This window comes from Nilaparvata lugens, chromosome 8 (genome assembly GCF_014356525.2).
Source record: "Nilaparvata lugens isolate BPH chromosome 8, ASM1435652v1, whole genome shotgun sequence".
NCBI lineage: Eukaryota > Metazoa > Arthropoda > Insecta > Hemiptera > Delphacidae > Nilaparvata > Nilaparvata lugens.
The window spans coordinates 31,510,992-31,527,550 of NC_052511.1; the positions used below are offsets into that span (position 1 = coordinate 31,510,992).

At 32.5% G+C, this 16,559-nt stretch overlaps 2 protein-coding genes across 4 annotated transcripts in view; one reads left to right on the top strand and one right to left on the bottom strand.

Annotated features, from left to right (window-relative positions):
* The window catches only part of LOC111051871 (peptidyl-prolyl cis-trans isomerase G), a 38,529-nt gene extending 32,580 nt beyond the window's left edge, over positions 1 to 5,949 (top strand). For both annotated transcript variants that reach the window (XM_022338445.2, XM_039434521.1), the window contains exon 13: positions 2,950 to 5,949. In XM_022338445.2, the coding sequence (XP_022194137.2) occupies positions 2,950 to 3,259 (310 nt within the window). In that variant the 3' untranslated portion in view covers positions 3,260 to 5,949. The remainder of the gene's footprint in view (positions 1 to 2,949) is intronic.
* A 2,602-nt stretch (positions 5,950 to 8,551) lies between these two features.
* LOC111051874 (prominin-like protein) overlaps positions 8,552 to 16,559 on the bottom strand; it is a 78,042-nt gene continuing 70,034 nt past the window's right edge. For both annotated transcript variants that reach the window (XM_039434523.1, XM_039434522.1), the window contains 3 exons: positions 15,977 to 16,150; positions 12,314 to 12,415; positions 8,552 to 11,327 (listed from right to left, as the gene is read on the bottom strand). In XM_039434523.1, the coding sequence (XP_039290457.1) occupies positions 11,312 to 11,327; positions 12,314 to 12,415; positions 15,977 to 16,150 (292 nt within the window). In that variant the 3' untranslated portion in view covers positions 8,552 to 11,311. The remainder of the gene's footprint in view (positions 11,328 to 12,313; positions 12,416 to 15,976; positions 16,151 to 16,559) is intronic.

Below are 16,559 nucleotides of genomic sequence, written 5' to 3' on the forward strand. Positions count from 1 at the left end.
TGGAAAAACGCACCATAAATCATGCAGGGTTTTCTTTGGAGGGCGCTGGAGAACTCATTTTATGACGAACAGCGCTTGAAGATATATATTTCCAAAGTTTGAAGAACGCTCTAAATTTCATAAATTCGAAATTTCTCTGTATCTCCTGCACAAAAAAAGTTATAATGGAATGTAATTTGGAAAGATTTAGGAAAAAAGTTTTTTTGGGCTTTTGAAGGTTATATCTAAAAAAATATGCGTTTTAGATGAAAATGTTATAAAACAAAAATTGAAGAGGAAGATTTTTGTCTAAAAAATGGTTGAATATTTGAACGATTATTGAAATACATGCGATATAGCAAAACCCTGAACATTTTGACGGCCATCTTGTTTCCGAGGTGTTTGCCTGTGATTTCGATTTATCATCACGATCCTTATTATGCTAGACCTAACGAAGAAATTGTGACATCTTCCACGGCTGTTACCCAAAAATGACCACGGAATGACATTTGCGCTCGGACTAATATGTTCCTTAAACTAGCGATTCATCTTTGAACCTTAAATGATCAAGATAACCAACGTATTTTACGCTTGAAAAATTACTTCTTCAACATTATTTTGTCAATTTTTTTCTATTACTGTATAACTACTAGAGTTGAAATTTCATTATGGCATTATTGAATTGATCTGTATATATTTTTTTATATAGTTCAACAAATGCGAAGAAAATTGTTGGTGCCTAGTACATTAACCAATACGAAATGTTCGGTTTATCTAAGCAAAGAAAATATATCATAGTTCAACTTTCTCTTACTAACTATAAACTATTTGCTTTTCACCTTTCTGGCAGCCAGTTAGATAATACTTAGGCCATTTCGATAAGATATGATTCTGATGATACTACAAAAGGGATTACTGTTCAACACAACATGACAACAATAACCAATGTGAACCAATTACATAGGCGAACCTGCCGACGGGAATTAACGGTTAATTCGGCCATTTGATCCAAGCTTGACTATGTTTCTAATTTTAAACCAAAGACTGTAACTGGAAGTGCATAATTGTCTTATTCTCAAGTTGTGTATGGTCTATGATCGTCGAACCAATCGTTGCGAACGTTGGATAATAACAATTAACTTTCTAATGTAATGGCCGACTAATCCATCTGATTAGTTGATGTCTTTCAAATCCATGTATTAGACGTTACTGACTTCCAAAAATACGTATTTGTCAGTTTATTTTTCAAATTTGTGAGGTGGTGTGTTAGTGCTATTTGAACTAGTGTAATTTTGTGTTTTTGATGAGATGGGTTGTCAAGTGTGAGTAATGCATGAATTTTGAAATATTATTCATTTTTAATTACTAATTTAAATAAACGAGGAGCACGTTTAGTGAATAGTTAATGAGCTTTTTCTGCTTTCAAAACCAATTTTAAAAAAATGTTTATATCTTTTCCCATGAAAATAAAATTTTTCAAAAAAAATCTTACATTTATTGGTATTGTTTGGTATTCATTCAAGATTATCTTTGAATTCAAGGAAGAGTTTAGTGGAAATTTGCATTCTTGAAAATAAATCAAAGAATTCAATCCAATTCTAAATTTACCAAAAATAACAAATCTTTCGTTTTTTTAATTTATAATTCACCAAATTCTGGAAGAATAGTTGCTATTCTAGTCAAATTCGCCTCACTATTTGTCTGAGGGAAGGGCCATACTGAGAACAAAATGTTGTAGATTGTTGCAGCAGATTGCGGCGCAAAAATTTGCTAAATGGTGTGCTGCAAATCACTTTTTCAACTTTTTAGACGCTGCAATTACTTTTATATAAATAGACTATTTTTGCCAGCCGAATTTTGCTGCTGAATTAATACGGCAGTTTGCTCATATGGCCTTACCGTAAAGAAAAGCCTGTCCGTTTGTAACATCCCAACTGATTTTATTATCAGTTGAGAGGTTGATTCTGGAACCATCCTTATTACAGTTCATACCAAGGTAATATTCCAAGTAGTATGTATGTAAACTATTTATAAGGTATATGATGATCATGTAAACCAAGAAATAAATTACAAATTAATACATCTCAATTACCTTGGTACGTACAAATTACTTGCTTGTTACCGTTTGATTGTTCCAGTTTTAATTTTTATGCTTTTAACATAGGTCGCATTTATTTTCCAATCAATTTTTTACAGAACATAGAAAAGCATGAAAACTATCAAGGAAATCAACATATCAAACTAATCATAATAAAGTAAAGTTATACCACAGAAAATAAAAATAATTTAATGGATTTAAAAACCCAGAATGAGGGTTGGGACTTGAATAAAACTGTAAGTTATCTCCTCAGTAAAAACAATGATTCTACCATGCTGCTTTAGCCTATCCTTTATTTTTTCTGTTCATTGTAAATTAATATAATGTTAAATAATATAGTTGTGAATCCAATGAATATCATAGAGTAAAGATACCGATGAATTGTATTTTTGTATACTATATTTATATATTTTTGTATTCTTGTATTATTTGTCTGATATCATTCTCTAAATGTTAGCTATTTTATTCACTTGAAGTTGATTAATGCTCCAAACATTCTATTCTTCAGTTTAAAACTGTTGTTTTTCAGTTTCTCTATTGTGTTTCACTATTTTCAGTTCAAGTTTCTTTTCTGTGTTTCACTATTTTTGTTGGGTATTTTTCAAATTTACATTCTTCATTCGAATTTATACAATTTGAATTTTGAATCATTTCTATATCTTTCTTTTTTGCTCTCTTCTATTCATCATTTTACTTTTCTTCTGTTTCTTCTATTTTTCCAGTACAAAGTTTTTATTGTGTACACTAATCTGTAATAATTTGTTTTTGAATAGATTCGGCAGCTGTACTATCAGTATAGTTTCTTCGAAACATTACTTGGAAAATATATTTAGTCGATAAAATGACAAGTAAACATTTCTTATTGTTTTCAGATCCACAGACAGAAGGAAAGACGATAGGAAAGCCGTCCAAAAATCGACGAAAGACTCCAGAAAAGAAGAAGAAAGGAAAGAAAAGGAGAAGCAGCCGGTGACAGCTGGAAGTGACGGCACAAAGGAGTCCCGGGAAGAAGAAGCGAAAAGAAAACTGACGGCGCGCTTGAAAGAATTGAAGGATGCTAAAGATTTGAAAAAGTTCAAAAGATCCTCATCGAGTTCGTCATCGTCAAGCTCGTCTTCCCGAAGCAGTTCAAGCTCAAGTTCGTCTGCAAGCTCCGATAGAATGTATGCTAAACGTCGTTGAAGTTATTTGTGAACCCTCCGCTAAATGTCTATTAAGCAGCATTTCAATGAGCTATTAGTGTCAGTGCATTGTTGAGTGAATGGCAAACTCAACTATATTTGTCCTCTGTTAAATGTCTGTAAGCATTTGAATGAGTTATTAGTACAAGATGTATTAGAATGATTGATATTTCAACATTATATTAACTTCAGGTTTAGACGTTGATGGAAGTTTGATCCCAGGTCAACTTTTATAATTCGTATGAGTGATCAAGCTTTGATTGTAATATTATCAGTCTAATTAGCTTATAGATGTACCTCAGGATTATTTTTGTGTTGCAATAAGTAACCAACACACTTGAATTTATTATATTGATCACACCATTATGAGTTCAACCTTTACAGTAATTATAAGGAACCAAACATGCATATGACATTTTCATTCATCATTAGAATTTCCTCGGATAATGGCTGTTTTCGACAATTTCTCGCCGACACGAGGACACGACACCCTAAGGCCCGCCGCACAGTAGACCCACGCTAATCCACGAAAAGCAACCCACGCCGTGGGATGTTTTGTAAACCATTGCTAGGCTTTTCCAGACATCTGTGTAATACATGTAATGAATAACCCACTTGTCAGCTGATTGATTATGAATAATTCTATAGCAATGGTTTACGAAACATCCCACGGCGTGGGTTGCTTTTCGTGGATTAGCGTGGGTCTACTTTGCGGCGGGCCTAAAGATTTTCCGATTGGCTGATAATCAGCAGTTGGTGAGAATTAGCCAACCTGATAACATTCTGGGTATCGAGTGAAAACGGTCAACGGCATTATTTTCTTACCGTAGATTACTTGCTCTTGTCACTGCAGTAACATACAGTCCGAACTGATTATTACAGTCAAAGGTAATTCGGATTTTGGTGTATAATCAAGAAAATAACATTAAGAGCCGGTTTCCGAGCTCGGCATTTAGCTAAGTCCTAGACTTTAAACAGCTGGAGTCAGAAAATTGGCTTTCCTAAACGGGGCGTAGTCGCAGCTTTTATATTAACAGTAGTCGTAGTTTTTATTTTCTCATTTCTATAATTGGAAACGTTTTTCCTTGACGAAATATAATTCAAAATAGCTGAATCTTTCACTATTTTCTCTTTATTTTATTTTGTGTTCAATTTTCTAGTTTTTTGAAATTTAATTCAAACATGACTATTACAATGACTGCGACTACGCCTCGTTTTGGAAAACCAATTTTATAACTCCAGCTGTTAAAAGTCTAGAACTTAGCTAAATCCCGAGCTCGGAAACCGGCCCTTAGTGTGATGTGCTAGATAACATCATTCAGAATGATAATTCAATGATTCACAAAACACGAATCATTGAAATAATTGGGGAAGGACCAACAGGCACAGCCCAAAACTGTTCTTTCCCCAAAATTTTAATCATTGATTCGAAGATCAGAGAGTTTGTCCTTTGTTTTCTGTTGCAGTCACAATGTTTCAATCTTGTTGTTCCTTACTTTAGGTAACCTAATAAGATTTTACCCTCTGGTTTTCCTCATAGAAAATGATCTCATAATTGCATGCTATGAAATTTAATTTTCAGGAAATAATCCAACAACCTGTTCAATGATTCACATTAATTTGTTATGAAAATAAAACTTGTTAACAATATTCACTGTAATTGATGCATTCCTCTGTTTGAAGTAATGTATCTAATTTAAAAAAGTATGTGTTGATGTAGTTTTAGCTCAAAATAAAATATAAATGTCAATAATTATAATTTGACAGTGCCAGTCTCTTGCAGTTACTGTTTTAATTCTATGATTAATATTTATTATTGTTTTTCGATAAATTGAGTATGAATGCTACCTTCAAAATTGCAACATTTCGTAGTACATCAGTCATGGTCCTATAACAGAGGAAGAGACCTTACTTTTCAACAGTATTGATAATTATTGCAGTCTATAGTATTTTTTATTTGAAATCAATGAATGAAAGTATCCTTTTTTATGAAAAACGTATTTATAATTTATTATTTTATTGATTCAATGATAAACAATTTTAATTAAATTTATTTATTAGTAAATAATACAGTTTTATTCTTGCACCATCTGGTATGGTATTAGCTATCATATAATTTATATATATTCTTCTCTAAAACTGAGTAATTATTTTACATATGAATCGTGCATTAGTACTGTTCAATACTAATGAGTTAGAAGGCTAGAAGATGGTTTCTTCAAAACCACTAAATTCACCAAAAGTGGTTTCTTCACCAAATTCACTAAAAAGATTTTGCATGAGAGTCTAGTTTCGGTTAATTTTTATCATCTACCGTCTACTCTATCACTATTATCTACAATCCATAATCATTCACCATTAGACTCTACCATTTATTATAATTTATATAAATTATAACTAAATTTATAATAAAAATATTTCTAGAATATTGGACTCAACTTCAATATTACTTCTTATTACTGTAGTTACTAGTTTTTTAGTTCTTTGTTGATTTTTAAAAATTGTTTAAGATCTGGCGTTTAGTGCTTTGGGTTTGCAATTGGTTTAAGAATACTAAGTTAAATTATAAATGTAGCTACTCTTTGATTTTTGACTTTTCTGTAATATAAGACTTTCCTGTCTGGAAATGTCTAAATGTAGTCAACTTCTTGTACAATAGCCCTATTAAAGAGGATTTTATTACTTGCAAAATTACTTATTTTCAGTCATTCCTAAAATAGAGAGTTATGTTTTTAATTATATTCTCTTCAACTATAAGCCACGTTTACACGAGAGTTGGCAACAAAATGTTGTTCACAGTTTTCTTCAAAAAGGTGTCACTTTTTTCTGTACAAAGCAAGTGAAATGTTGCTGTGCTTTTGAAGAAATTGGCAAGAATTGGTCCCGAAATCTCAGTTGACAACTCTGGTGCAAACGTGGCTTTAACTTTAATATTAATTGAATGGGTTTTGTAAAAAATACAAAAAGTCAAATCCTAGACACCTAACAACAAGTATGAACAAAAAATCAGAAAAAATAATTTTAGTGTAGAAACATTAGCGTTTCAAACATAAATGTATATTACTTGAACATGACTATTAAGAGCGTAAGGCCTATGGCACACTCGGCCACCGATCGGTCGGATGGAGCATCCGATTCTGGTGGCAAAATATTTAAATCACTCCAATATTGCCACCAAGCGGAACAAACATCTGTATGATCATAAAATATATATTTAAAGTTCAACCTAGCACAGATCACGAATATGATAGTGGCGGACTGTTTGCTATTTTGGAAGCGTGGGACATGCTCTATAATACTCTATAATTCAATGAGATTACGTGGTCGCGCCATCAGCTAGTGGATCACAAAGTTCTTTGGTGGTGCATATCATCGCGCTGCCAAATTGTAGTAGGACATGCTCCTACTTGATTCTATGACACTTGGTGAATCTACAATAATTAATTCATGGATTTCATGAAAAATGCAAATCACCCAGATTTGGTTGATATTCGGACTATGGATAGAGGTTGACCTGACAAGAGACGTTTCGCTGCAATACAGAGTTAGTTATTCAAAGGACATAAAATCTTACCTCCTCTCTCAGATCCGAAAAATCACTCATCTTCAAATGCTTATAATTCAAGAATAGAAGTGAATTTCACATGAAAAATGTGATGACATGATTGTTGCTCTCGTCAAGAGTCATTATTTCTGAGAGTTTGAGCAATTTTAATTTTTGCAAAAATCCATGATTTTTATTTGATTTATGGATTTTATGAAAAATGCAATCTTCCAAATTTGGTTGATATTCGAACTTTGGATAGAGGTTAACCTAACAAGTGTCGTGCTATAATATGAGACGTTTCGCTACAATACAGAGCGAGTTATTCGCTGAAACATAAAATCTTAGCTCCACTCTCAGAGCAGAAAATATATTCATCTTCAAATGCTTATAACTGAAGAAAAGGAGTGGATTTTGCAAATGTGATGACATATTAGTGTTCCTCTCGTCAAGTAATATCGTTCCTGAGAGTTTGAACGATTTAAGTTTTGCCCATTTTTGCAAAACTTCATGATTTTACTCCAGGTGACGTCACCAGGGAAAAGGAAGATGATCCTAGAAAAGAGAATGGTAGTCAAGCAGTACAGCTAGACTTCAAGTGTTGAAGCAAACTCACAAACTCGTTTTAGACACTAAACGTGGCCTACATGATACTCGAAAGGCGGTAAAGGTGAATCCGGGCTAACTTGTGTACAAGAGGTAGTTTCACCTGTCATCGAGTGCTCCATTGTGATTCTTTACGTCCAATTCACACAGAACGGACGGACTGTAAGGCCCAGTTCACACAAAACGTCGGGCAGAGACGTGGCCTATGCATATGCAATGCACACCAGGCGGGCGGTGTAGTGGCATTTTAATTATTATATTCATGTTGTCTTCTATTCAATTTTACAGGGTTTTCTTGTCAATTCTCATTTCAAGCATGTAGCGTGCATGTATTTCTACGCTACGAGAGACGACAGAGACGTGGCGCGTACGATCTCTTTCTCCCCTCTTTTATTTGCTGTCTCTTGTGGCGTAGAAGTGCGTGCACGCCATGCCCTTGAAAGCGATTGCCAGCGGCATTTCTCTTTGGACCATTTGTTTACATTTGGCTGGCCACTTATGTTTATCGTGCTTGTTCTACCGTTAGTGTAGTGGCCAGCCTGAGAGAGACGTGGAAGGGATAAAAGTCCACGCCATGTCTCTGCCCGAGGTCCATGTGAATTGGGTCCAACAGCAGCCTGTGCGTTACCTACATGTTCCATCATGTAGCCTATACATTTTTTGAACCCCCACCCCCCAATGTATACAGTCTTATATGAAAGTTTATACATGAAAGCTTGCAACAGCAAACTTTTTAATAAATTATAAATAAGTATAAGATTATTTACTGGGTTTGTAATAAGTATTAATGAATTGGATATTGGTTGATGCAATTAAATACTAATTACCAGTGTGTTGTGCGAGAGAAAGGGAACAGTTTTTAATAAGAAACATCTTATCGGCCACCCATTGAATGAATGTCTGAGAACTGATTGAAATTTTGTTATCTGTGAGAGTGAGAGACAAGTTCAGAATTTGATAATTATCTGGCAAAAACTTCTACCCTACGAGGATTGAATGACTTTACTTGGTGTGTGGGTTGAATATAGTTAGTAAGAAAAAATTTAACCATCGTAATTCCTGTAAATATCTCAAGCTTCTCATGAATAATACAAGAAAAAGGATGATTAGGACAAAGGAGTTCGTTGATAATGAAAAATCGAATGCATTTTTAAATTTATTGTTTGTATTATATTCCAGATCAAAATACAATGATCATTAAAATTGTGAACAACCATTATTGAATACATTAATACAAAACTGGAAATGAAAGTACATCTACATTAATTTTATAGAATCATCAAAATATTGTTCCTTTTAATGCATATGTGTGCTCCAAGCTTTTCACAGCTTTAGTGATTCACCAGTACAATAAATCATAGATAGGTCGAATACGCAAAATTTGATGACTCAACTCCTCACTATACTATCACTATTTTGTTATATTGAAAGACATCAAGTATTAAAATATGTTTTCTTTTAAAATATAATCACTCCCAACTTGTAAAAAACAGTGTTGTACTTTTTTGTCTTTCACATTCTGAAATTTAGTCTACAGGTTTAATAAGAATTGCGAGTAATATAATTAACTTCTTAAATTTTAATTTCAATCATATAATATCTATTCATTTATGTATATGTATTTACAAGAGTTAGATTAGAAACGCCATTGAGATGAGGTTGTTTTACATTGTTGGTTCTACATTTAAAAAATGTAGACCACCAACGACAGAACAAATTAGGTATCCAAAGGATGATTTTCATATCACTTTGGCAAATCGAGTCTAAATAAGAGCAAAATATTATAGTTATTCACAGTCTCTAAAGATATTTGCAGTAAGAAAAATACTGTCAAATTGGAATGATATTTACACGATACACATGCTCCTGACAGATGAATCTTTCCATGTGAATCTGGTGTTGTACTGTATACCTATCTACTGCCTTGAGTTTTTAAACCAGTATTTGATACTTAGAAGAGGGTGTATATTTTTTACTTCACCAATAGTATGTACAATAATAGTGTTTACATTTTAAAATTCAATAACATCAATGGTCAAGAAATGTAGAGATTGTTATACATTGACTATTTCTACTCATATTATTAGACATAAGTAGGTTATCATCGACGTATATTATGTAACATATTATAATTTTATAATATAGTGTTTCAAACTTTTTCAACAATTTTCTTGTTGATTTTATATAAACTGATCATACATTTCCATAAACAAAAACAAGTGGAAATTTATAATTCGGGAATTAATCTCCTACGTAAACGAAGGTTTTGAAGTATCATAATTTTATTGATAGATTATCATAATTACTTAAACACAATTCAAAAGCAAATTAATCTACTATTAAATCTATATAACATCTCACAACATACATACAAATCATAAAAAACTCAATTTTTATTGATATCATTTGAGCATTGACTCAATACAAAATAACTAGAATTCAAACCAGAAGTATGTTGAATTTTTCCAACATATCTGGTCGTCTAGGAACGAATAAAATATTGAAATATTCAACATTTTCAGTTGATAAAAAATAGGCTAATATAAATTTAAAGAACTAGAATTCGCAGAGAATTCAATATTATTTATTGAATAATTCATAATAGCTGCACTTCTAGTTCAGTGGAAAAAATGACAAATATAGGCAATATTCTATTGGAAATTGAAGCTTTTTAGCAATGATTGAAAAAGCAATAGTTCATATTCTAAATAGAATTTAAAGACGAGTTTTTCCACGATATAATATTGTAAGATGTAAATATTGACCGTGGCTTTGTAAATTGACTCAAGATTGAGCAAAAGAAACAAAATTTTATTTTCACAACCTCACACTCTTAGGAAAACTAAGTCAAATCAGTCAAATATGTTGAATATAAATAGCAGGGAATGGTAATTAGAAAAAGCAAAGTTAAATATTGGGAAATCATTATGAGTTCTACGACAATCTACAGAAAAATTAATTCATTACTTCTATATAATATACATATTACTGATTCCAATTGGTCAACCAATTACATTTATTAACTATTCTTATAAGTATTAGAACGATTCTTTAAAAAAGTAGTTTAGAAGAAAACTACAACATAAATATATCACAAGAATAATTTTAAAATTGTACTTTTTTGAGTGATATTGATAGGACAAATATGGCATACAATAAAGGTTAGAAGAGTGAGATTTTTATCATCATGTTTGCTCAGAGCATAGTACATTCAATAAATGAGAAAAGCGTTCAAAGATTTGGTTAGACATTTTTTCAAGAAAGTTGATTTTTTTGTCAATAAGCTTGCTTCAATTCTGTTCAGAATATTGACAAAAAAATCAAAATAAGGAATACGTATAATAGTAAAAGAGAGAATTGAATTTTCGAATGACAAGCTGTAATATAATCACTTTAATTTTATACAAACCGAACATACATTGAAACTATTTACAATGATGGAGAGAATATTTCTCAATACCATCTCCTACGTCTTTGGATTTCAAAGAACTGAATTGACAATAATTAATTATTATTGAAACCAGGAAAAATCTATCAAACTAACAATTCTCTTAGAAAAAACTATATAAATGCTCGAGTATTATTTATCGAAGATCTAATAAATCACAAAGGGATTAAACAATGAACAATAGTCTCAAATGGATAAAAAGGGAATTCTACATACACGAGTAATATATATCAATAATATCTATCTGTCAAATATATAAAAGAGATGACAAGAAATGGCAGAGATGGCGGGCGAGTGCCTTCAGTTGGGCAGTATCAGCTAACAAAAAGTGATGTCAAAGTTGTAAAATCAGTCACTGATTTCAAGGTCGATCATATTTACACCAATCATTTGTCGCCACAAGCAGCTATCATTCCAGGCTGCAGTTTGCTCTTAGCAGTAGTAGTAGTAGCAATTTAGTCTCGCCCATTTCTGAAAACCACGAAAAATTACAAGATAAATTATATGCACATATTTAACCTTATCACGATAAAAACAGTATTCTACTAAAATCAACACTATTAACAGTAATTCTGGAGAATCGCTCAATAATATATTTAAATACTAACAACATAATATATTCAATTTGGTTTGTCAATGAGACGGGGTGATTCGATATGGAGATTGGATGTTTAAAGTTTGGGTTTTCAGCTCCAATTCAAATGAAACGCGTAAAAAACTTCCTGAAATAATAGTGACATTCATTGTAATTGATGCATTCTCGTGTCCAGGCTACAAATTTAGCATAACTTCCAGTTCTAGCAGCTTGTGGATAGGTATTCTTGTTCACAATTCATTCTTTCAGGGTTTCAATGGTTATGGGTGGATCTGATTATAACAGGATTTTGGTATCCTCATAGCATGAAATATTATCCCCATATAATATTTTTTCTTATAATAAATTGTTAATGGGGTAATCCCAAGCAGTTGAAATCTGACAATCAGGGTGCCCAATCACCTTTCTCGCCCAATTCTACTGATCAAATTTTTTAAAATGTTTCTTAATCAGATCCACTTATATTCAGATCAATATTAGATCTTATTTAAGATCTATTTATTTCATAAACTTTCAATGTTTAGTAAAAAATATATTTCAAACAACCAATAATTACTAATCACTGAACTACACTGAGAAGGATCATTTTATTACAATTCTCTTAGAATATTCAACCATAATAATTATAAAAAAGAATAAATATGAAATACTACAAAAAGTGGTGTTAAACAAAACTACAAGTAATACAACTGTATTATAGTACCAGTATTAAACGGAGTTATTTCCAGTAGAATTCGATATCAAAAGCAATATTAAATTTATATTTTATCATTCTATAATGCGACTCAATTGCTAGCAAGAATAATGCTATTAACAAAGCTTATTAATGGTATAAATAAAAAAGAAGATAATTGTAACTTACGGAGCTGGTCCAGGGTAGTAGTAAGGTGGCGGTCTCTCATATTCAGTGGACAATGGCGGAGTGTGGAATCTGGGTGGTCCACCATTCTGGTAATCCCAGTGCCTGCAACACAAATATCAGACATTAGAGCTCGCTCAAATTGAAATATATGTAAAGCGGCCCATAGACCTGCACAATATTATTGTAAAATGGAGTACCTACTTAACAGACCTCACAACTGTAGTAAACAGTTGCGGCCACAGCACTTTCTATGACTTGTTCAATTCAAATGTGTGGCCTGATGTATTGTGTAGGAACTTTATTGTATAATAATATTGTGCAGGTCTATGGGCCGCTTTATGGTATGACGAGATACAGCATGTATTAGAGGTGGCTATGGATACAGTCGAATTTCACATTTTATATTTGTAATTCAGCTGATCTGTTCTTTCAAATTTGTGGAACACAACATAAATCGTCAACTTTAATCATCAACTTTATGAGATGGATGACTACTTCCCAAACAATATACTTCAGCATATTATAATAAATAGCATCGATAATGTATTTTATACTCTTGATTAAAAAATATTAACGTAAAAGATATTACGAATGAGGCTCTCCCATATTTTACACTCTCACATGATTTTCATTCCTAGTTGTGAGTTACGAATACAAAAAAAAATTGTGTATTGTAATACTAAAGAAAATATATTCTATATTGAAGACTCATATTCTTAATTCTTTATTTATTCTTTTCTACAATGAACGACAGATCGGGAGAGAAAAACTAAGAATACCTTGTACTATTTCTCTCCCAAATTTAGGTAACATTAAAAGTCCGATATTCAGCAAGTCATATGCAATAGTCATTTTACAATATTCATATGACAATAGTCATATTCAAAACTCTCATTTTTGCAATGAGAGGTGCAAATCTAATATTCAAAGTAGATGACATTTCAATATGTATTACAGTTTAAAGTACTATAAAAAAATTGAATGAACTATTCAATATTCAATGTAGATGACATTTTAATATGCATTACAGTTTATAATACTATAAAAATATTGAATAGTTCCTTAGTACTTAGTTTATTATGAAATCACATAGTTGATATTTCAAATAGCGCTGCAGTTGTTTCTAGTTTGAAACTCACATTTGAAAACTTTTCAAGATTGTATAAATGTGCTAAAGTAAATGTTTTGCAAGCCAATTAAATTCCAATATACATTTCCTGAAACATTGAAAAAACTTATTTGCTTAACCAATTCCATCAAATTTGTTCACCACATTGCGATTAATGCTCTCAGTAGGGCAATAAACTGCGATTTAAAAAGCTTTTGAAACAATGCTTGCACCGAACATTTATTTTTTTAACAGAACAATTTCATAATTCGTACTTGTTTTTGGAAGCCTTTATCTTTCCATGGTAATTTGGCAAGAGAGACTAAATAGGTCATAACATACGGCCGCAATCAGCTGTCAAAGTTAGAAAATCTTTAATGCGACCCATAGACCTGCAATATCACTGTACAATATAATACCATAAAAAGTTATCCCGAGGTAAGGGGCGTTCATGTTCCCAATTTCAATGTCAACTGAAGCCTAGTAGTTCTTTTTCGTGAGACATTGTGATGCTGGTAGTCTCTCATACATTGCTGTTCTTAAGCTACGTTTACACTATGTAGCTGGAGAGCTATATAAAATTTGAGCTACATATAGCTCTGCTATAAGTAGATTTTAACGCTAATTTCATCTAGCAGAGCTATATGTAGCTCTGCAAGATGTTTGGAATAAAGTTCACTGTTCAGTTCCCAGCCAGATGCCGAAGAAGAATGTAGTTCTTGCAGCAGTCGCTGCTTTCGCCACAGCTACAGTGTTATTTTCAGCACAGAGAAGAGAAAGAAGATTTTGGATAAGACCCTCTCTTCAGACTAGAAAACTATACAGTGGTAGTGAACTTTTGAAAGACCTGAATGAGGATGATAGAGACGATTTGACTTATGAAATTCGTTGTGATGGTAGTTTCAAGAACTTTCTTCTAATATTGTCTCTATTCCAGTCAAATTCACTCTCCATTTTTGCACAATAATATAATCGTAAATCAGAAAGAAATGCTTGTAATGCGCTGTAGCCTACTAGTACTCTGACAACAAATGAGTACAGTATATCAGGTGATCAGGTGTAAATCCATGAAGCAGTAAACAGTTGCGGCAGCCTTCCTTCAAGGACAGAGCAGCTACAACTAGCTCTGCTATAAACAAAAATTGACATATAGCAGAGCTATATGTAGCAGAGCTACATGTAGCTATGATTCTCTTTGATGTTTACCGAAAACTTTGGATAGCTTATTTTCTGCTATATAGCTGATAAAATAGGCTTAAAACTGCTATATAGCCGGGCTATATAGCAGATCTCGAGTGTCACTTTTTGAACTTGTAACAGAGCTATATAGCAAAGCTATTACGAAAAATCGGTTGAAATTTGAAACATAAACTACCTATAACATGGGATATCTTCTTATGCTATCATTCCTCCATGGTACCATATTGTACAATGACATTGCAGGTCTATTCAATGAGAACTTCTACTCAATGAAAACTCCTACACATATACTTGAAGTGACTTGGTTATATAGCCTACATAGTATTTTGATATACAGAGTGTTTACGAATTCCCTACCAATATTGTAGGGTATTGTTCCTGGGTAAAAATCATATCTAAATATCATAGGTCTATTTAAATTGTCCGGAAGTCTTCAGTTACTCACACAGCGGCCATTTTGCTTTTTTCACTCATTTTTTTCTAAATAATGGTTGAACATACGAAATTGAAGTTGCACAATTATTTATAACAACTAGACAAAGCTACAAAGAAATTATGATAATTTTTCAAATTTATAAAACAAAATGGCGGCTATTTAAAATTTCGTTTCTTAAATAACCCAGAAACCGTTGGTTTTTCAAAAAATACAAGAATACCTTTTTTAGTAAATTTAATTACCTATCGATTGGTACCTGATTTTACAAGATTGGACTAATATTAACTGAGATATGACAGCCTTAGTGATAGGTGACCACTGAAAGTTTTTTGGAGTGCAAACTAAGGCATGCTGATAGAGTCCCCTCAATGATGCAACAATCTCTATCTGCATTGCATGTTAATAGTAAGCGATTTTAGGTCATTTCAAACAATAAAATAACGTTACATAACCGTCTAAAGGTGGGTCACCAATCACTAATCACAGTCACTAGTCACCATATCTCAGTTAATATTGGTCCAATCTTAAAAAATCTTGTACAATCGATAGGGAAATAAATTTACTAAAAAAGTTATTCTTGTATTTTTTGTAAAACCAACGGTTACTGAGTTATTTGAGAAACAAAATTTTAATAGCCGCCATTTTGTTTTATGAATTATCATAATTTTTGTAACTTTGTCTATTTGTTATAAATGATTGTGCAAAGTTTCAATTTCGTACATTCAACCATTATTTAGAAAAAAATAAAAAGTGAAAAAAGCAAAATGGCCGCTGTGTGAGTAACTAAAGACTTCCAGACAATTTAAATATGATTTTTAGATATGTTGTAAACCCAGGAACAACGCCCTAGAGTATTGGTAAAGAGTTCGTGATCAACCTGTATGTTTGCATATGAGTGAGTAACTATGAGAAGACTTACTTGGGAGCAATATCGGCAAAGCGGTTCTCGCCGGCTGAGGGCGGCGCTCCAACCCCCGCTCTGTCCCTGCCAAGATGGCCGCTGTAGTCAGCTGTGGCTGCTGTTCCCGACCCCGAGTTCTCATACGTCTCCTGGAAGCGGCGCTGGTTGCTCTTCTTCTTTTTGCCATGCACGCTGCACAACATTACAAAATATTCATTATAATATGCAATATTAGGCATGATATAATATTATAATATATAAACGACATCCTTTCAAACAAATTAAATTGTACTCTTCTTGAACTATAATATTAAGATACAACATGCAGTCATGTGGAAATATATCGGATTACTTCGAACGCAATCAACATACTACAAGATAAGAAAAAGGATGAGGAGCTAATTCAAGGGGCACTTCCAATTTTAAAGATGAAAAATGTTCAGCTAAGGTGATGAAGTAAGGAATGGAACAATTAATTACACATAAATGGTAATTTAACGATGATAATTATGAAATGGATGGTAATAGAACCTATGACCGATACAGTCGGTCGAACTTGAGAAGCTCCAGTCCACTATGATATTGATGTGAGGATTTTCAA